Here is a 21,671-nt window from a genome sequence, read left to right on the forward strand (position 1 = left end):
TTTAATAAGGTATGCTAGAGAAATCTTTCAATACAGTAGTACAGAATTTATTTAATAAGGTATGCTAGAGATGTCTCTGAAAACTGTAGTACAGGATTTATTTAATAATTTATGCGAGAGAAGTTTCTCAAAACTGTAGTACATGATTTATTTAATATGGAATGCTACAGAAGTCTCTCAAGACTGTAGTGCAGATTTTATTTAATAAGGTATGCTAGAGAACTCTGTCAAAACTGTAGTACAGGATTTATTTAATAAGGTATGATAGAGATGTCACTCAAAACTGTAGTACAGGATTTATTTAATAAGGTATGCTAGAGAAGTCTGTCAAAACTGTAGTACAGGATTTATTTAAGAAGGCATGTTTGAGAAGTCTTTCAGTACAGTAGTACAGAATTTATTTACTAAGACATACTAGAGAAGTCTCTCAAGACTGTAGTACAGGATTTATTTAATAAGGTATGCTAGAAAAGGTTCTCAAAACTGTAGTACAGGATTTATTTAATAAGGTATGCTAGAGAAGTCTCTCAAAACTGTAGTACAGGATTTGTTTAATAAGGTATGCTAGAGAAGTCTCTAAGGACTATAGTACAGAATTTATTAATAAAGGTATGCTAGAGAAGTCTCTCAAAACTGTAGTACAGGATTTATTTAATAAGGTATGCTAGAGAAGTATCTCAAAACTGTAGTACAGGATTTGTTTTATAAGGTATGCTAGATAAGTCTCTAAGGACTGTAGTACAGGATTTATTTAATAAGGTATGCTAGAGAAGTCTCTCAAAACTGTTGTACAGGATTTGTTTAATAAGGTATGCTAGAGAAGTCTCTAAGGACTGTAGTACAGAATTTAATTAATAAAGTATGCTAGAGAAGTCTCTAAGGACTGTAATAAAGGATTTATTTAATAAGGTATGCTAGAGACGTCTCTAAAGACTGTAGTACAGGATTTATTTAATAAAGTATGCTAGAAAAGGTTCTCAAAACTGTAGTACAGGATTTAATTAATAAGGTATGCTAGAGAAGTCTCTAAGGACTGTATTACAGAATTTATTTAATAAGGTATGCTAGAGAGGTCTCTCAAAAATGTAGTGCAGGATTTATTTAATAAAGTATGCTAGAGAAGTCTCTCAAAACTGTAGTACAGGATTTGTTTAATAAGGTATGCTAGAGAAGTCTCTAAGGACTGTAGTACAGGATTTATTTAATAAGGTATGCTGGAGATGTCTCTTAAGACTGTAGTACAGGATATATTTAATAAGGTATGCCAGAGACGTCTCTCAAGACTGTATTACAGGATTTATTTAATAAGGTATGCTAGAAAAGGTTCTCAAAACTGTAGTACAGGATTTGTTTAATAAGGTATGCTAGAGAAGTCTCTAAGGACTGTAGTATAGAATTTATTTAATAAGGTATGCTAGAGAAGTCTCTCAAAAATGTAGTACAAGATTTATTTAATAAGGTATGATTGAGAAATCTCTCAAGACTGTAGTACAGGATTTATTTAATAAGGTATACTTGAGAAGTCTCTCAATACAGTAGTACAGTATTTATTTAATAAGGCATGCTACAGAAGTCTCTCAAGACTTTAGTACAGGATTTATTTAATAAAGTATGCCAGAGAACTCTGTCAAGACTGTAGTGCAGATTTAATTTAATAAGGTATGCTAGAGAGCTCTGTCAAAACTTTAATACAGGATTTATTTAATAAGGTATGCTGGAGAACTCTGTCAAAACTGTACTACAGGATTTGTTTAATAAGGCATGCTAGGGAAGTATCTCAAGACTGTAGTACAGGATTTATTTAATAAGGTATGCCAGAGAACTCTGTCAAAACTGTAGTACAGGATTTATTTAATAATTTATGCGAGAGAAGTTTCTCAAAACTGTAGTACAGGAATTATTTAATAAGGCATGCTACAGAAGTCTCTCAAGACTGTAGTACATGATTTATTTAATAAGGCATGCTAGAAAAGTCTCTCAAGACTGTAGTGCAGATTTTATTTAATAAGGTATGCTTGAGAAGTCTGTCAAAACTGTAGTACAGGATTTATTTAATAAGGCATGTTTGAGAAGTCTTTCAGTACAGTAGTACAGAATTTATTTACTAAGGCATACTAGAGAAGTCTCTCAAGACTGTAGTACAGGATTTATTTAATAAGGAATGCTAGAGAAGTTCCTCAAAACTGTAGTACAGGATTTATTTAATAAGGCATGTTTGAGAAATCTCTAAATACAGTAGTACAGGATTTATTTAATAAGGCATGCCAGAGAACTCTGTCAAGACTGTAGTGCAGATTTAATTTAATAAGGTATGCTAGAGAGCTCTGTCAAAACTTTAATACAGGATTTATTTAATAAGGTATGCTGGAGAACTCTGTCAAAACTGTAGTACAGGATTTATTTAATAAAGTATGCTAGAGAGGTGTCTCAAAACTGTAGTATAGGATTTATTAAATAAGGCATTCTAGAGAAGTCTGTCAAAACTGTAGTACAGGATTCATATAATAAGGTATGCTAGAGAAGTCTCTGAAAACTGTAGTATCAGATTTATTTAATAAAGCATGCTTGAGAAGTCTCTCAAGACTGTAGTACAAGTTCTTATTTGATAAGGTAGCTTGAGAAGTCTCTCAATACAGTAGAACAGGATTTATTTAATAAGGTATGCTATAGAAGTCTCTCAAGACTGTAGTATAGGATTTATTTAATAAGGTATGCTACAGAAGTCTCTCAAGACTGTAGTACAGGATTTATTTAATAAAGTATGCCAGAGAACTCTGTCAAGACTGTAGTGCAGATTTAATTTAATAAGGTATGCTAGAGAACTCTGTCAAATTTTAATACAGGATTTATTTAATGAGGTATGCTGGAGAACTCTTTCAAAACTGTAGTACAGGATTTGTTTAATAATGCATGCTAAGGAAGTATCTCAAGACTGTAGTACAGGATTTATTTAATAAGGTATGCTAGAGACGTTTGTCAAAAGTGTAGTACAGGATTTATTTAATAAGGTATGTTTGAGAAGTCTCTCAAAACTGTAGTACAGGATTTATTTAATAAGGTATGCTAGAGAAATCTTTCAATACAGTAGTACAGAATTTATTTAATAAGGTATCCTAGAGATGTCTCTGAAAACTGTAGTACAGGATTTATTTAATAATTTATGCGAGAGAAGTTTCTCAAAACTGTAGTACAGGATTTATTTAATAAGGCATGCTACAGAAGTCTCTCAAGACTGTAGTACATGATTTATTTAATAAGGAATGCTACAGAAGTCTCTCAAGACTGTAGTGCAGATTTTATTTAATAAGGTATGCTAGAGAACTCTGTCAAAACTGTAGTACAGGATTTATTTAATAAGGTATGATAGAGATGTCACTCAAAACTGTAGTACAGGATTTATTTAATAAGGTATGCTAGAGAAGTCTGTCAATACTGTAGTACATGATTTATTTAATAAGGTATGCTAGAGAAGTCTCTCAAAACTGTAGTACAGGATTTGTTTAATAAGGTATGCTAGAGAAGTCTCTAAGGACTATAGTACAGAATTTATTTAATAAGGTATGCTAGAGAAGTCTCTCAAAACTGTAGTACAGGATTTATTTAATAAGGTATGCTAGAGAAGTATCTCAAAACTGTAGTACAGGATTTGTTTAATAAGGTATGCTAGAGAAGTCTCTAAGGACTGTAGTACAGGATTTATTTAATAAGGTATGCTAGAGAAGTCTCTCAAAACTGTTGTACAGGATTTGTTTAATAAGGTATGCTAGAGAAGTCTCTAAGGACTGTAGTACAGAATTTAATTAATAAAGTATGCTAGAGAAGTCTCTAAGGACTGTAATAAAGGATTTGTTTAATAAGGTATGCTAGAGAAGTCTCTAAGGACTATAGTACAGAATTTATTTAATAAGGTATGCTAGAGAAGTCTCTCAAAACTGTAGTACAGGATTTATTTAATAAGGTATGCTAGAGAAGTATCTCAAAACTGTAGTACAGGATTTGTTTAATAAGGTATGCCAGAGACGTCTCTCAAGACTGTAGTACAGGATTTATTTAATAAGGTATGCTAGAGACGTCTCTAAAGACTGTAGTACAGGATTTATTTAATAAAGTATGCTAGAAAAGGTTCTCAAAACTGTAGTACAGGATTTGTTTAATAAGGTATGCTAGAGAAGTCTCTCAAAACTGTTGTACAGGATTTGTTTAATAAGGTATGCTAGAGAAGTCTCTAAGGACTGTAGTACAGAATTTATTTAATAAGGTATGCTAGAGAAGTCTCTCAAAACTGTAGTACAGGATTTATTTAATAAAGTATGCTAGAGAAGTCTCTCAAAACTGTAGTACAGGATTTGTTTAATAAGGTATGCTAGAGAAGTCTCTAAGGACTGTAGTACAGGATTTATTTAATAAGGTATCCTGGAGATGTCTCTTAAGACTGTAGTACAGGATATATTTAATAAGGTATGCCAGAGACGTCTCTCAAGACTGTATTACAGAATTTATTTAATAAGGTATGCTAGAAACGTCTCTAAAAACGGTAGTACAGGATTTATTTAATAAGGTATGCTAGAAAAGGTTCTCAAAACTGTAGTACAGGATTTGTTTAATAAGGTATGCTAGAGAAGTCTCTAAGGACTGTAGTATAGAATTTATTTAATAAGGTATGCTAGAGAAGTCTCTCAAAAATGTAGTACAAGATTTATTTAATAAGGTATGATTGAGAAATCTCTCAAGACTGTAGTACAGGATTTATTTAATAAGGTATACTTGAGAAGTCTCTCAATACAGTAGTACAGTATTTATTTAATAAGGCATGCTACAGAAGTCTCTCAAGACTGTAGTACAGGATTTATTTAATAAAGTATGCCAGAGAACTCTGTCAAGACTGTAGTGCAGATTTAATTTAATAAGGTATGCTAGAGAGCTCTGTCAAAACTTTAATACAAGATTTATTTAATAAGGTATGCTGGAGAACTCTGTCAAAACTGTACTACAGGATTTGTTTAATAAGGCATGCTAGGGAAGTATCTCAAGACTGTAGTACAGGATTTATTTAATAAGGTATGTTTGAGAAGTCTCTCAAAACTGTAGTACAGAATTTATTTAATAAGGTATGCTAGAGATGTCTCTCAAGACTGTAGTACATGATTTATTTAATAAGGCATGCTACAGAAGTCTCTCAAGACTGTAGTGCAGATTTTATTTAATAAGGTATGCCAGAGAACTCTGTCAAAACTGTAGTACAGGATTTATTTAATAAGGTATGCTAGAGATGTCACTCAAAACTGTAGTACAGGATTTATTTAATAAGGTATGCTTGAGAAGTCTGTCAAAACTGTAGTACAGGATTTATTTAATAAGGCATGTTTGAGAAGTCTTTCAGTACAGTAGTACAGAATTTATTTACTAAGGCATACTAGAGAAGTCTCTCAAGACTGTAGTACATGATTTATTTAATAAGGAATGCTAGAGAAGTCTCTCAAAACTGTAGTACAGGATTTATTTAATAAGGCATGTTTGAGAAATCTCTAAATACAGTAGTACAGGATTTATTTAATAAGGCATGCCAGAGAACTCTGTCAAGACTGTAGTGCAGATTTAATTTAATAAGGTATGCTAGACAGCTCTGTCAAAACTTTAATACAGGATTTATTTAATAAGGTATGCTGGAGAACTCTGTCAAAACTGTACTACAGGATTTGTTTAATAAGGCATGCTAGGGAAGTATCTCAAGACTGTAGTACAGGATTTATTTAATAAGGTATGTTTGAGAAGTCTCTCAAAACTGTAGTACAGAATTTATTTAATAAGGTATGCTAGAGATGTCTCTCAAGACTGTAGTACATGATTTATTTAATAAGAAATGCTTGAGAAGTATTTCAATACAGTAGTACAGGATTTCTTTAATAAGGCATGCTAGAGAAGTCTCTCAAGACTGTAGTACAGGATTTATTTAATAAGATATGCTTGAGAAGTCTCTCAAAAACTGTAGTTCACGATTTATTTAATAAGGTATGCTATAGAAGTCTCTCAAGACTGTAGTAGAGGATTTATTTAATAAGATATGATAGAGAAGTCTGTGAAAACTGTACAACAGGATTTATTTAATAAGGTATGCTAGAGAAGTCTCAGAAAACTGTAGTAACGGATTTATTTAATAAGGCATGCAAGAGAAGTTTCTAAAGACTCTAGTGAAGGATTTATTTAATACGTTATGCTAGAGAAGTCACTCAAAACTGTTTTACAGGATTTATTTAATTAGGCATGCTAGAGAAGTTTCTCAAGACTGTAGTACAGGATTTATTTAATAAGGCATGCTAGAGATGTTTCTTAAGACTGTAGTACAGTTTTGACAAACGTCTCTAGCATACCTTATTAAATAAATCCTGTACTAAAGTCTTGAGATACTTCCCTAGCATGCCTTATTAAACAAATCCTGTACTACAGTTTTGACAGAGTTCTCCAGCATACCTTATTTAATAAGGTATGCTAAAGAAGTCTCTCAAGACTGTAGTACAGGATTTATTTAATAAGGTATGCTTGAGAAGTCTCTCAAGACTGTAGTACAGGATTTATTTAATAAGGCATGTTTGAGAAATCTCTAAATACAGTAGTACATGATTTATTTAATAAGGTATGCTAGAGAAGTCTCTTAAACTGTAGTACAGGATTTATTTCATAAGGTATTCTATAGAAGTCTCTAAGGACTGTACAACAGGATTTATTTAATAAAGTATGCTAGAGATGTCTCTCAAGACTCTAGTACAGGATTTATTTAATAAGGTATGCTAGAGAAGTCTGTCAAGAATGTAGTACAGAATTTATTTAATAAGGTATGATAGAGAAGTCTCTCAATACAGTAGAACAGTATTTATTTAATAAGGTATGATAGAGAAGTCTGTCAAAACTGTAGTACAGGATTTATTTAATAAGATATGCTGGAGAAGTCTTTCAATACTCTAGAACTGGATTTTTGTTTGTTTCTTTTTGAGTTTTGCACAAAGTTACACCAGGGCTATCTGCGCTAGCCATCCATAATTTAGCAGTACTTAACAACAGGAAAGGCAGCCAGTCACTATCACTCACCGCCAACTCTTGGGCTACACTTTTACCAACAAACAGTGTGATTAACCGTGATTTATAACGCCCCCACGGCTGAAATCGCGAGCATGTTTGATATGAGGGGGATTGGCACCCGCGACCCTCGAATTACAAGTCGAGTGCTGTAACCACCTGGCTATGCCGGGCCAGAACCGGATTTATTCATTATTCTAGTTATGTAAGTATCTGATAAAACATTGTGTATAATGCCAATCTGTTGTAGGCTATTAACCTAACTGGAACTGATAAGACATTGTGTATGATGTTCGTGTATTGCAGTTATTATCAGAACTGATAAAACATTGTGTGTGATATCCGTCTGTTGTAAGTATTAACAGAACTGATAAAACATTGTGTATGATGCCAGTCTGTTGTAGGATGTTATGTTAACTAAAACTGATAATACATTGTATTTAATGTCAGTTTATTGTAGGTATATCAGTACTTGTAGTGATAAGACATCATGTATGATGCCAGCCTGTGGTAGGTATTATCACAACGAGATTTTGTGAAACATCGGTTTTTATGTTCGGTTTTCAATTATTAACCACTTCGAAACACGATATCATTAAGTTATATCTACAACACTTTCCTGGAAGATATAGATACAATAAATGTACTGTAGGATAGAACGACAGTTTGATACACAAATCCTGACAAAATACACAGAAAATATGTTAGATGAATATGAGAAACTCTCCAATACGTTGTTTATATACAATATCAATTAGTGTTGTATCTCAAACAGGGACAGATGGTGTTGTATTTATTGTGTTATATTACTGGACTGTGTTCCATTATTAGTGTTGTGTCGTCAAATGGAATCGGGCACCAGACGTCAAGCGAGGGCTGTTCTTTGTCACCGATTACAGAGAAACTTGTTCATTCTTCATGTATAACGTATTAGCTAAAGCTTAGTAGTAATCCTATCGAAGCTGCTAAGGTCTTCAACTTTGTAGTTGTCAGTTGGTGGAACAACTGGACGCTGAACAGTAAAGTCATGTCTGAACTAAAGCAGGCATCTAGTCGTTATGTAAGTGACAAAAATATAACAAGAACTACTTCACAAAAACAAGCACGTGTTTTTAGACTAAGAACTCAGTTTAAGCCACGTGTCACGTGTATAGCATCTTCAACACGAGCTAGAAGAACAAAATCATTACATTGAAATCAATGATCCATGAACGACAACAATACGTAACCAAGATGAAAACAATACGTAACCAAGATGATAACAATACGTAACCAAGAAGAAAACAATACGTAACCAAGATGATTGTTAAAATATTACCTAATATTATTTTCTTATGATATTATATGTAAACTTTATAAAGTTGTTGTTTGTACCAGTTTCAGTTTAGAATAAAACGTTGTTAAAGTCGAGTAGAGACAAATTACCATTATAACTGTTTAACTACACCATTAAGAACCGTTAGTTCTTAACAACGGATTATATAGCTGTCTCCGAAACAGTTAACAAAACTAATAGAGCCATGGAATGCTAAAACAGCGACCTAAGAAACGCATGAAATCTCATTATTATGTACAATCTCAGCACATATCCATTTTGAACAATGTTAACTTCAGCCACCCCATATACGTGTCTATTGTGAATTTAAGAATAATAACTAATGTGTAAAATGAACTGCGTGTGTGAAGGGTAATCGTGTATAGCGTATAACGTGAAGCGATTGATTAAACTAGAAACTTTCCTAGAAAGTATGGCTTTGTTAACACGTTAAAATGTGCATATCGCAATGAATTTTAACTGTTTTGAAACATATCTGATTCAGTATATTTATTAGCAATATTAAAGTTAATGTTTTTCAACAGCTTTAGTAATAGCATTAAGCAGAAATATTTCTTTTATAATTTAAGTTATGAGACGTTTTGCTTTCAGTTTTGCCGACAGAGGGACCTACAATTTCTGGATCAAACACAAAATTTGAAGAGGGAAATGACGTCGATCTCACTTGTACTTCCGCTCCTTCTAAACCACCTGCAAAGTTAACATGGTTTATTAACGAGAAGGAGGTAAAGTGAAATAAGTGTTAGCAGATCGTAATAATTATTAGAAAGATATGCATAATTAACCGAAGTCACCATTTTAGAGGAATACGATATTTTGAAATAGAGAGTGAAAGTCTGGTTTTACTTTTTCGATGAGATACATACATAATTTTATTAAATATTCTACCATGTACTTTCAGAAGGTATTATATTAGATAACCAGTAAGACCAAACAACTATTTCTCATATGATACAGTTCAACAGACATTACAGGTTCACTACGTATTTCATAAATTACTAGCATGATCTGTCTTTTACCAAGCTCAGATGGGCCTTTACTTACCTGTGTTTTACCGACATTCAAACTAGAATGATACGGATCAATGAATAATAACTTCTATAACGCTGCCACACACCCTGAAGGGAAGATATTAAGTTAACACAAAACACAAAATCGTCACGACATCTTCAGCGTTCCAATATTTGATTTATTTCTTTGTGTCTTTTCAATTTATAGCAAAGCTACATGAGGACTGTCTGCGATGACCGTTCCTAATTTAACAGTCATCACCCCCCACCGACAACTCTTGGGCTACTCTTTTACATATGAATAGTGGGATTGACAATCACGTTATAAGACCACCAGGTGAGACAGGGTTTCGAAACCAAGGCCCACAGATTACGAGTCGAGTGCCCGAAAACCATGCCGGGCCACGCTGCAACACGCTCCAAACGGAACAAATAAAATTCAATCTAAGATTTAGAACATAGAATTTATCTTGAATATTAATACTAAACAATTTTTAACACCAGAGAGAAATACGTTTTACTTGGATCTTCACTCTGATCTCCACATCTTTAGTATACTCTAAGACACAATAACCTGGGATCGCAACCTCTCTTTGCTCCATTATTATTGGCATATCATTAAAAACAATAACATTTTATCTTAAGTTGAATAAGGAGTTGTTATTTGTATTCGTTTCTCGTCATTATTACAATACCTAGTGTATTAGGGAACTGTGAAATACAGGCACGTCTGTAGCCGTGAAAAACTTTATGACAATAAAAATAATCCTCATGGATAATTTTACATTCATGGGTCCACTGGTTCTATACTTCTTTCCTTTCCTGTTCTTTGGATAGCAGAGCCAGTCAGGCGGAGTGTGGCGCCATCCTCTGGTGAAATATACGAATGGCCTCATGGTATCTCGTTTAGGATTACACTTAACTCTCAAACCATCTCACCTTCTTCTCGGAGAACTGAAACTTCGCTGCTTGGCGACTATTTCTCAAGCTTATTCTATAACAAATGAAGAAGTTATAATTGGAAGCGGAGTTAGACCATCCGGATATTACGCTGGTAAGTTACTGCACTTTGGTTTTTATGATTCACAAGAACCTTAACACACGTCACTAAAAACACCACACCGTTTTCAGGGTTTTAATGAAACACACTGACCCGGCGAATAAGTTCCGTGCTGCGCTGACCTTGTGTCGAAGGTTCAATTGACTCCAAAACACAGATGTCTAAACCAATCTCTGTAATCTATGTTAGTGATACCAGAACACTAAGATCTAAAACTAGCTATGTAATCTATGTTAGTGATATCAGAACACTGACGTCTAAACCTAGTCCTCTAATGTATGTTAGTGATACCAGAACACTGAGGTCTGAACCTAGCTCTTTACTGTATGTTAGTGATAACAGAACACTGAGGTCTGAACCTAGTTCTTTAATGTATGCTAGTGATAACAGAACACTGAGGTCTGAACCTAGTTCTTTAATGTATGCTAGTGATAACAGAACACTGAGGTCTGAACCTAGCTCTTTAATGTATGCTAGTGATACCAGAACACTGAGGTCTGAACCTAGTCCGCTAATGTATGTTAGTGATACCAGAACACTGAGGTCTGAACCTAGCTCTGTAATCTATGTTAGTGAAACTAGAACACTGAGGTCTGAACCTAGCTCTTTACTGTATGTTAGTGATACCAGAACACTAAGATCTGAACCTTAGTCTTTAATGTATGTCTTAGTTCTTTAATGTATGTTAGTGATAACAGAACACTGAGGTCTAAACCTAGCTATTTAATGCTTGTTAGTGACACAAGAACACTGACCTCTAAACCTAGTTCTTTAATGTGTTAGTGATACTATAGCACTGATGTCTAAACCTATCTCTGTAATCTATGGTAATGATACATAGCTCTGTAATCTATGTTAGTGATACTTAGCTCTGTAATCTATGTTCGTGATACCAGAACTCTGACATATAAACCTATTTCTGTAATGTATGTTATTGATTCCAGAATACTGATCTCTAAACCTATCTCTGTAATGTATGTTAGTGATAGTAGAACATTGAGAACACAACATTGCTGTAATCAATGTATTAAGTTTACAGAAAACTAATGCGAGAGCTTGTCGTTTTTTACCTTTGGATTAAAACAAACTTTTCTTCAGTGAGCACTAAACACAATTCACTCTTTGTTGGTTTACTGTCTCCTGTCGTCTGAACAATGGGTGACTCTTTAAATTATAATATCATTTACTACAGTACAACAATGAAAACCGATCGAACATTATGGAAGTCGAAATCACCATGGATTAAAAATAAGTGGAAACTCCCAATAGCTCACACTTTGCCAACAGAATAGCTTATAGCTACAATACATGTTTACAGTATATGTAGGTAAATCAGTCACAGCCCGAGAAGTAAACTAACTGTTATAGAATATTTTTAAAAGGTGATATGGAAATATAACACAATAACTGGACTTCGATTTTCGGGGTTTGCCCACCAAGACAACCACCTTCCTTGATCTTAAAGAAACTAACTAAATACAAATTATTACAAGATTAAAATGCAAGTTTTTACCCAGCAAACTATTATACGTATTAGAAGGGATGTTTTTACCACTAAATTATTACAGTAATTAAATTAACTATTTGTACTCACTAAACTATTGTACGTATTACAAGGGATATTTTAGTAAATTATCATATGTATTAGAAGGGATGTTTCCAACTCGTCAAATTACAACAAGAATTATAAGGTACGTTTTTCAAAGAACGAATGTTTTTTTTTTACACACTAAAATGCTACTGGTATTAGAAAGATGTATTTTCCTTTGTTATTATACGTAATTTAATAGAAACGGATCCTATTTTGTTTCACAACAAAAATAAAAAAAATATTCTACGTATTCTTTTATTTATAATAGCTACTATAAAGAGAGAAGAGTAGTTTGTCAAAAGTTTAAAGCTAACAATTGTAACCTTTTATATAACGAAAGTCTATTTTACTTCATTTGCTACACACACGCACACAGAGGCTGTTTATCTAACGACTATAACTTCTTTCAATTCTTTAGGTAAAAATATCTTGGGTATCATCTCTAATAAACCGTCTTATCTTTAGCTCCCAATGGACCAAACATTAATGTTAAACAGCACAGCCGTTACCAGGTTGGAGATACGATGGAAGCTAACTGCACATCGGCCTTTTCAAACCAAATTGCCAAATTGTTATGGCAGATTAATGACGTCGAGGTACGAACAAACATTCATCCAGCAGTGTGATACTGATATGTATGTACGAGATTCGTTTTGGTTTAAATATGTAATGCGATAATCAAAGAGATCCAAGCTGAATACACATAAATATTTTCGACAAGTTACAGACAGATGATAACTAAGGTACAGTATGAGGTAATGAGAATGTATCAACAGAAGATGACTAAGGTACAGTATGAGGTAATGAGAATGTATCAATAGAAGATGACTAAGATACAGTATGAGCTAATGAGAATGTATTAATAGAAGATGAATAAGGTACAGTATGTGTTAATGAGAATGTATCAATAGAAGATGACTAAGGTCAGTATGTGTTAATGAGAAGGTATTACTAGGAGATGACTAAGATACAGTATGAGGTAATGAGAATGTATTAATAGAAGATGACTAAGGTACAGTATGAGGTAATGACAATGTATCAATAGAAGATGACTAAGGTACAGTATGAGGTAATGAGAATGTATCAACAGAAGATGACTAAGGTACAGTATGAGGTAATAAGAATGTATGAATAGAAAATGACTAAGGTACAGTATGAAGTAAAGAGAATGCATCAATAGAAGATGACTAAGGTACAATATGTGGTAATGAGAATGTATTAATAGAAGATGACTAAGGTACAATATGTGGTAATGAGAATGTATTAATAGACACAGAGAAGATTTACGTATTTGGTATTATTTTAAAAATCCCCACCAGGTTCGTTGGTAATGAGGTTTACTTCTTAATAACTGAAATAGATTGTTAAATGTAGCGACTTTTCTGTTCATTTAGAAATAAACTCGTTTGATAGAAATAGAAAATATATCCTCAAATCTATTGCTCTCTTTTGTTCATTCTAGAACCCTGGGATTGAAATTGATAATATTTGTTTAGATTATTGTATGCTTAATAAAATGATTGTATTGATTTGTTTTCCATAAACTCTAACAATGTTTATTGATGAACGTATAACTTTGCCCCATTGTTTATAAGAATAGTTTTCAACAACAACGTATTATCTTTCAACAGGCTGATCCAGTATATTTAATCCAATATCCGGCACGTCATGAGTCTAATCTGTTCTCAACTGCTCTGGGTCTTAAGTTTAATGTGCGCGCTAACCAGTTCCAAAAAGGTGAAATGACACTCAAATGTACAAGTATGTTGTTTAAGGTGATATATGAAAGAAGTGAGGAAACTGTGCTAGGAGGGAAACAGCAGAGTTCCGGTCTTCATGTGTCTGAAAGTAGCAGTTCAGGTGGGTTTTATATACAGTTCCAGTCTTCATGTGTCTGAAAGTACTAGTTCAGGTAGGTTTTTATATACAGTTCCGGTCTTCATGTCTATGAAAGAACTTGTTCACGTAGGTTTTATATACAGTTCTGGTCTTCATGTCTATGAAAGTAGCAGTTCAGGTGGGTTTTATATACAGTTCTGGTTTTCATGTCTATGAAAGTAGCAGTTCAGGTGGGTTTTATATACAGTTCTGGTCTTCATGTCTATGAAAGTAGCAGTTCAGGTGGGTTTTATATACAATTATGGTCTTCATGTCTATGAAAGTAGCAGTTCAGGTGGGTTTTATATACCATTCTGGTCTTCATGTCTAAGAAAGTAGCAGTTCAGGTGGGTCTTTACATATACTTCCGGTCTTCGTGTCTATGAAAGCACTAGTTCAGGTAGGTCTGTATATATACTTCCGGTCTTCATGTCTCTGAGAGTACTTGTTAAGGTGAGGTTCACACACACTGCCGGTCTTCATGCCTATTAAAGTTCTAGTTCAGGTGGATGTTATATACAGTTTCGGTCTTCGTGTCTCTGAAAGTACTAGTTAAGGTGGGTCTTTACATACACTTCCGGTCTTCATGTCGATGAAAGTACTAGTTCAAGTAAGTTTTATTTACACTTCCGGTCTTCGTGTCGATGAAACTACTAGTTCAGGTGGGTTTTATATACATTTCCGGTCTCAATGTCTCTGAAAGTACTAGTTCAGGTGGGTCTGTATATATACTTCCGGTCTTCATGTCTCTGAAAGTACTAGTTCAGGAAGGTTTCATACACACTGCCGGTCTTCATGCCAATCAAAGTTCTAGTTCAGGTGGGTTTAATATACAGTTCCGGTCTTCGTGTCTCTGAAAGGACTAATTTAGGTGAATTTTATACACAGTCGCGGTCTTCACGTCCATGAAAGTACTAGTTAAGGTGAGTTTCATACACTCTGCCGGTCTTCATGCCTACCAAAGTACTTGTTCAGGTGGGTGTTATATGCAGTTCCGGTCTTCATATCTCTGAAAGTACTAGTTCAGGTGGGTGTTATATGCAGTTCCGGTCTTCATATCTCTGAATGCACCTTCTTCAGGTGCATATTTACATTTTAAGCCGAAATATAAGTTTGTTTGTTTTTAAAAGGAAGCTTGAGGCACTTGTATTTATTGTGTTTACGTTTAGAGAAAGATACATGAAAAAGTAATTTTCCTTCCTATAGTTTAGAACACGGGTAGCATAGAACGTTACCATCTGGTATCAAAGCTTCCAATAAGAACAAAATTGTAAATTATAGTGAATGAAGATAAAATTGTTGGAAAGACGTGGATGGTTACAAGAAAGATAAAGAGATTTAGCCAATTTTTAACAACTGCATATTAGGGTTAAGCACGTACAGTTCGTGTCGAAATGTCTTTTAACCCTTGAACTAAATTCTTGTTAAAATCAACAGAGGTTTCAAAAAATAAGTGATTTATTTCATGTATTTATGGTGTAGTTACTAAGACTCTATGTTATTGTTCCTCATGTTGGGCTAGTAATCAGAGAATAGCAGCAACATACTCCTAGAGTACTGACCATAACTCTTATAACGCATTCAAGACGGAAAATATCTTGACATAACAAAGATTCCACCACGGTTCGTTAGGTCCTTAATCCAGAACTATGTCACAAGACACCAGAACTATGTCACAAGGCCGCAGCCACTGAGCTACAGTTTGATTAAATTTCTTTGATGAAAATTAATACTAAATATAACAGTTTCTTGAGGTATACAAGAAACTCAAACGAAAAAAAACTTTAGTTCGAACTTCACTGACCTGTTAAAAACAGCGATCTCGATGATAAAAGTAGTTTTTAAAAGAAGAAAACTTTGTTCGGCCGTCAAGTGAAAAGGTGAAACTCTTGAATGGCTTCGAGCACATCATAATTGAGGAACAGTTGTCTCTGTGTAAATCAAAATTATTAGCACACATTATTAAAACTAATATGATTAAAATACCATGTGCGTACACAGTAGAGCTTAGTTCTGTCTCCAATGTTAACCTTCGTCATCTCAGTAAAACAACATATATATTCCTTACAGGAATGTAAGACGCAAAGAATAACTTTAATACAGGTGTACACAGGAACATCACTACAATAATAACCACAGAACATCCGTTTCTTTGAAGTTAAGCACAAAGCTACACAATGAACTATTGGTGCTCTGGAATCGAAACTCAGATTCTTGTATTAGAACTTTGGAGAAAAGGAGCAAATAATAGCACATAAAGCTTTCGTGTTTTAAGCACAAAGACACACAAGGAGCTTTGTGTTTGTTTGTTTGTTTCGGAATTTCGCGCGAAGCTACACGAGGGTTATCTGCGCTAGCCGTCCCTAATTTAGCAGTGTAAGACCTTAGGAAAGGTAGCTAATCATAGCTACACATCGCCAACTCTTGAGATACTTTTTTTGCCAACAAGTTGGATTGACCGTCACCTTATAACGCTCATACGGCTGAAAGGGCGAGCGTATTCGGTGTCACGAAGATTCAAACCTGCGGCCCTCAGATTACGAGTCGAGCGCCCTAACCACTTGGACACGCCGGGCCCACAAGGAGCAAATAATAGTACATGAAACTTCCAATAGTTTTAAGCACAAAGACGCACAACAGGCTATCTGTGCTCTACTCAATGTGGATATCGAAATCCAGTTTTTAGTGTTACACGATTTTAGACTAGCCGGTGAGACAGAGGGAGGAGAGGGAATCTTTAAGCAACTGGATTCTAAATTTCATAAAAAAGATAGTTATGTTACTAATAGTAAAACGTATTTCAAGGGAAGTCCTAACTAAAATATACTGTTATTAAAATAATAATGTTTTAACCTATTGCACAAGACGATAATGTTCTGTAAACCTCAAGAAATTTAAGTGGTACTTTATTAATGTTTCATATCGTGTTACTGGAGTAACAATATATTCCTCCACTTCGCATAAGTGTACAATGGTATCTCAAGGAAGTTATGTATATGGGCTAATATGAGTTACTTCGAAATTCGGCTATATAATCTTGGTAAACAGTGGATTAATTATTATTTTCTTTTCAGTTCACGGAAGTGTCATGAAAGCCACCCAATCGCTCAATTGTGTGATTGGATTGATTTTCTTTCTTCACAAGTGGATGTAGATCTGAGTGTCCGGTGCAGCTTTGAGAGTTTCTCGGAACTCACTCAACATCCAGAACTAAGAACATCCTGGTTGTTACAGGTCAAGAGTCAATACTGCTTTGACCTTTCAGCAACCTGGCTCTCTAACGACAGACTCCAGTTCAAGCTCAATTCCAGTTTCACATTATAGCGAAACACAAAACATTGTTTATTTCTTCTTATGTCTTAGCTTTGTTACAAACATATATTCGGTGAACAAGCGAAAGAAACGATTAGTCGATTTCCCCAAACTGATAGAACATTGCAAAAGCAGGTTAAAGTTCAGAAAACTAAGGTCAGAAATGTTGGGTGTGATATTTCTCCAGACCAGATATAATCAATTCTCCACGAAGGTAGAAATATGAAAAGGTACTCGCTTCTCAGATTTAGATTCATGTATTGTGTAAGTTGTGCCTTGTATCACAAAGTTATGTTTACAATTAAAGATCAGTATGACAGAATTTTAATGAGTGTTTTATATCTGACAAGAAAGACAAAGTAAAATGAACACCATCTGTACTAGAGTCCTACAAGTGTCATCCTGGTAGTAGTGTTTGGCTAATATGTTGTGAAACGGAATATACAGTGATAAGTTACATTAATGTTATTGAAATCACACGATTTTCCCCAAATATAACACGTGCAAACCATTTATGAATATAATATATACTATCACAGTATTTCTACTTTTAATTCTATTCTACAAAATAATGTACATTTATTCAAAGTATTTAAATTTATCGCACAACAAACAATTAGTATTACAAATACAAAGATGAGAGTAGTCTCTCACTTTTGTTTCTGATAAAAGTATAGTGGTACATAATACCTCTTATGTTACTCTGGGGTCTCTTTTGTCCCTGGTAAACTTTAAGTGGTACATACCTCTTACGTCACTCTAGTGTCTCTCTTGTCCCTGGTAAACTTTCAGTGGCACAAACCTCTTGTGGTACTCTAATGTCTCTAATAAACTTTTAGTGCAACGTACTATTTTTAGATATTTTGCAAGTAACATTTATCCTACAATCCTCCAATAAAATATATTATTTTTAGATATTTTACAAGTAACATTTATCCTACGGTCTTCCAATAAAATATATTATTTTTAGATATTTTACAAGTAACATTTATACTACGGTCTTCCAATAAAATATATTATTTTTAGATATTTTACAAGTAACATTTATCCTACGGTCTTACAATAAAATACATTGTTTTTAGATATTTTACAAGTAACATTTATCCTACGGTCTTCCAATAAAATACATTGTTTTTAGATATTTTACAAGTAACATTTCTCCCACGTTCTCCCAGTACAAGATATTAATTTTAGATATTTTACAAGTAACATTTCTCACACGGTCTCCCAGTACAAGATATTAATTTTAGGTATTTTGCAAGTAACATTTTTTCCTATGGTCTTCCAGAACAATATATTATTTTTAGATATTTTACACATAACATCTGTCTCAAGTCTTCTAATTTTATTCACTTATAGAATCCAAGTCTTTTAGTTTTATTCACTTCTCGATTCCAAGTCCTCTAGTTTTATCCACTTATCGAATCCAAGTCCTCTAGTTTTATCCACTTATCGATTACAAGTCTTCTAGTTTTATTCACTTCTCGATTACAAGTCTTCTAGTTTTATTCACTTATCGAATCCAAGTCTTCTAGTTTTATTCACTTATCGAATCCAAGTCTTCCAGTTTTATTCGCTTCTCGATTCCAAGTCTTCTAGTTTTATTCACTTCTCGATTCCAAGACCTGTGGTATTATCCACTTATCGAATCCAAGTGTTTTAGTTTTATTCACTTCTCGATTCCAAGTCCTCCAGTGTTATCCACTTATAGAATCCAAGTCCTTTAGTTTTATCCACTTATCGAATCCAAGTCCTCAAGTTTTATTCACTTATCGATTCCAAGTCTTCTAGTTTTATTCACTTCTCGATTACAAGACTTCTAGTTTGTTCAATTATCGACCCAAGTCCTTTAGTTATACTCACCTATCGATTCCAAGTCTTCCAGTTTTATTCGCTTCTCGATTCCAAGTTCTCTAGTTTTATTCACTTCTCCATTCCAGTCTTCTTGTTTTATTCATTTATCGAATCCAAGTACTCTAGTTTTATTCACTTATCGATTCCACGTCTTCTAGTTTTATTCACTTATCGAATCCAAGTCGTCCAGTTTTATTCGCTTCTCGATTCCAAGTCTTCTAGTTTTATTCACTTCTCGATTCCAAGTCCTCTAGTATTATCCACTTATCGAATCCAAGTCCTTTAGTTTTATCCACTTATCGAATCCAAGTCCTCTAGTTTTATTCACTTATCGATTCCAAGTCTTCTAGTTTTATTCACTTCTCGATTACAAGTCTTCTAGTTTGTTCAATTATCGATCCAAGTACTTTAGTTATACTCACCTATCGGTTCCAAGTCTTCCAGTTTTATTCGCTTCTCGATTCCAAGTCTTCTAGTTTTATTCACTTCTCGATTCCAAGTCCTCTAGTTTTATCCACTTATTGAATCCAAGTGTTTTAGTTTTATTCACTTCTCGATTTTAAGTTCTCTAATTTCATTCACTTCTCCATTCCAGTCTTCTTGTTTTATTCATTTATCGAATCCAAGTACTCTGTTTTATTCACTTATCGCTTCCAAATATTCTAGTTTTATTCACTTATCGATTCCAAGTCTTCTAATTTTATTTACCTATCGATTCCAAGTCTTCTAGTTTTATTCACTTATCGAATCCAAGTCTTCCAGTTTTATTCGCTTCTCGATTCCAAGTCTTCTAGTTTTATTCACTTCTCGATTCCAAGTCCTCTGGTATTATCCACTTATAGAATCCAAGTCCTTTAGTTTTATCAACTTATCGAATCCAAGACCTCTAGTTTTATTCACTTATCGATTACAAGTCTAATAGTTTGTTAAATTATCGACCCAAGTCCTTTAGTTATACTCACCTATCGATTCCAAGTCTTCCAGTTTTATTCGCTTCTCGATTCCAAGTCTTCTAGTTTTATTCACTTCTCGATTCCAAGTCCTCTAGTTTTATCCACTTATTGAATCCAAGTGTTTTAGTTTTATTCACTTCTCGATTTTAAGTTCTCTAGTTTCATTCACTTCTCCATTCCAGTCTTCTTGTTTTATTCATTTATCGAATCCAAGTACTCTGTTTTATTCACTTATCGCTTCCAAATATTCTAGTTTTATTCACTTATCGATTCCAAGTCTTCTAATTTTATTTACCTATCGATTCCAAGTCTTCTAATTTTATTCACCTATCAATTCCAGTCTTCTAGTTTGTTCACTTATCGATTCCAAGTCCTCTAGTTTTATTCACTTATCGATTCCAAATATTCTAGTTTTATTCACTTATCGATTCCAAGTCTTCTAATTTTATTTACCTATCGATTCCAAGTCTTCTAATTTTATTCACCTATCAATTCCAGTCTTCTAGTTTGTTCACTTATCGATTCCAAGTCCTCTAGTTTTATTCACTTATCGATTCCAAGTCTTCTAGTTTTATTCACTTCTCTATTCCAAGTTTTCTAGTTTTATTCACCTAGCAATTCCAGTCTTCTAGTTTGTTCACTTATCGATTCCAAGTCCTCTGGTTTTATCCACTTATCGAATCCAAGTGTTTTAGTTTTATTCACATCTCGATTCCAAGTCTTCTAGTTTTATTCACCTATCGATTGCAAGTCTTCTAATTTTATTCACTTATCGAATCGAAGTTTTCAAGTTTTATTCACTTCTCGATTCCAAGTCCTCTAGTTATATTCTCCTATCGATTCCAAGTCTTCTAGTTTTATTCACTTCTCGATTCCAGGTCCTCTAGTTTTATTAACTTATCGAATCTAAGTTTTCTAGTTTTATTCACTTATTGCTTCCAAGTATTCTAGTTTTATTCACTTATCGATTACAAGTCTTCTAATTTTATTTACCTATCGATTCCAAGTCTTCTAATTTAATTCACCTATCGATTCCAAATCTTCTAGTTTTATTCACTACTCGATTCCAAATGCTCTAGTTTTATCCACTTATTGAATCAAAGTCCTCTAGTTTTATCCACTTATCGAATCCAAGTCCTCTAGTTTTATTCACCTATTGATTCCAAGTCCTCTAGTATTATCCACTTATCGAATCCAAGTGTTTTAGTTTTATTCACTTCTCGATTCCAAGTCCTCTAGTTTTATCCACTTATAGAATTCAAGTCCTTTAGTTTTATCCACTTATCGAATCCAAGTCCTCTAGTTTTATCCACTTATTGAATCCAAGTATTTTAGTTTTATTCACTTCTCGATTCCAAGTCCTCTAGTTTTATTCATTTCTCGATTCCAGTCTTCTAGCTTTATTCACTTATCGAATCCAAGTCCTTTAGTTTTATTCACTTCTCGATTCCAAGTCTTCTAGTTTTATTCACCTATCGATTCCAAGTCTTCTAGTTTTATTCACTTATCGATTCCAAGTCTTCTAGTTTTATTCACTTATCGATTCCAAGTCCTCTAGTTTTATTCACCTATCGATTCCAAGTCTTCTAGTTTTATTCACTTCTCG

The 21,671-nt window shown here is 33.8% G+C and overlaps 1 protein-coding gene across 1 annotated transcript in view; it reads left to right on the forward strand.

Moving 5' to 3' along the window:
* The window catches only part of LOC143253283 (uncharacterized), a 35,329-nt gene extending 17,758 nt beyond the window's left edge, over positions 1 to 17,571 (forward strand). Inside the window, exons 2-6 of the mRNA XM_076506935.1 lie at positions 8,999 to 9,132; positions 10,255 to 10,471; positions 12,534 to 12,664; positions 13,700 to 13,928; positions 17,021 to 17,571. Of these exons, the coding sequence (XP_076363050.1) occupies positions 10,312 to 10,471; positions 12,534 to 12,664; positions 13,700 to 13,928; positions 17,021 to 17,100 (600 nt within the window). The 5' untranslated portion in view covers positions 8,999 to 9,132; positions 10,255 to 10,311 and the 3' untranslated portion in view covers positions 17,101 to 17,571. The remainder of the gene's footprint in view (positions 1 to 8,998; positions 9,133 to 10,254; positions 10,472 to 12,533; positions 12,665 to 13,699; positions 13,929 to 17,020) is intronic.
* Positions 17,572 to 21,671: the final 4,100 nt, after the last annotated feature.

Source organism: Tachypleus tridentatus, chromosome 1 (assembly GCF_004210375.1).
Source record: "Tachypleus tridentatus isolate NWPU-2018 chromosome 1, ASM421037v1, whole genome shotgun sequence".
Lineage (NCBI taxonomy): Eukaryota > Metazoa > Arthropoda > Merostomata > Xiphosura > Limulidae > Tachypleus > Tachypleus tridentatus.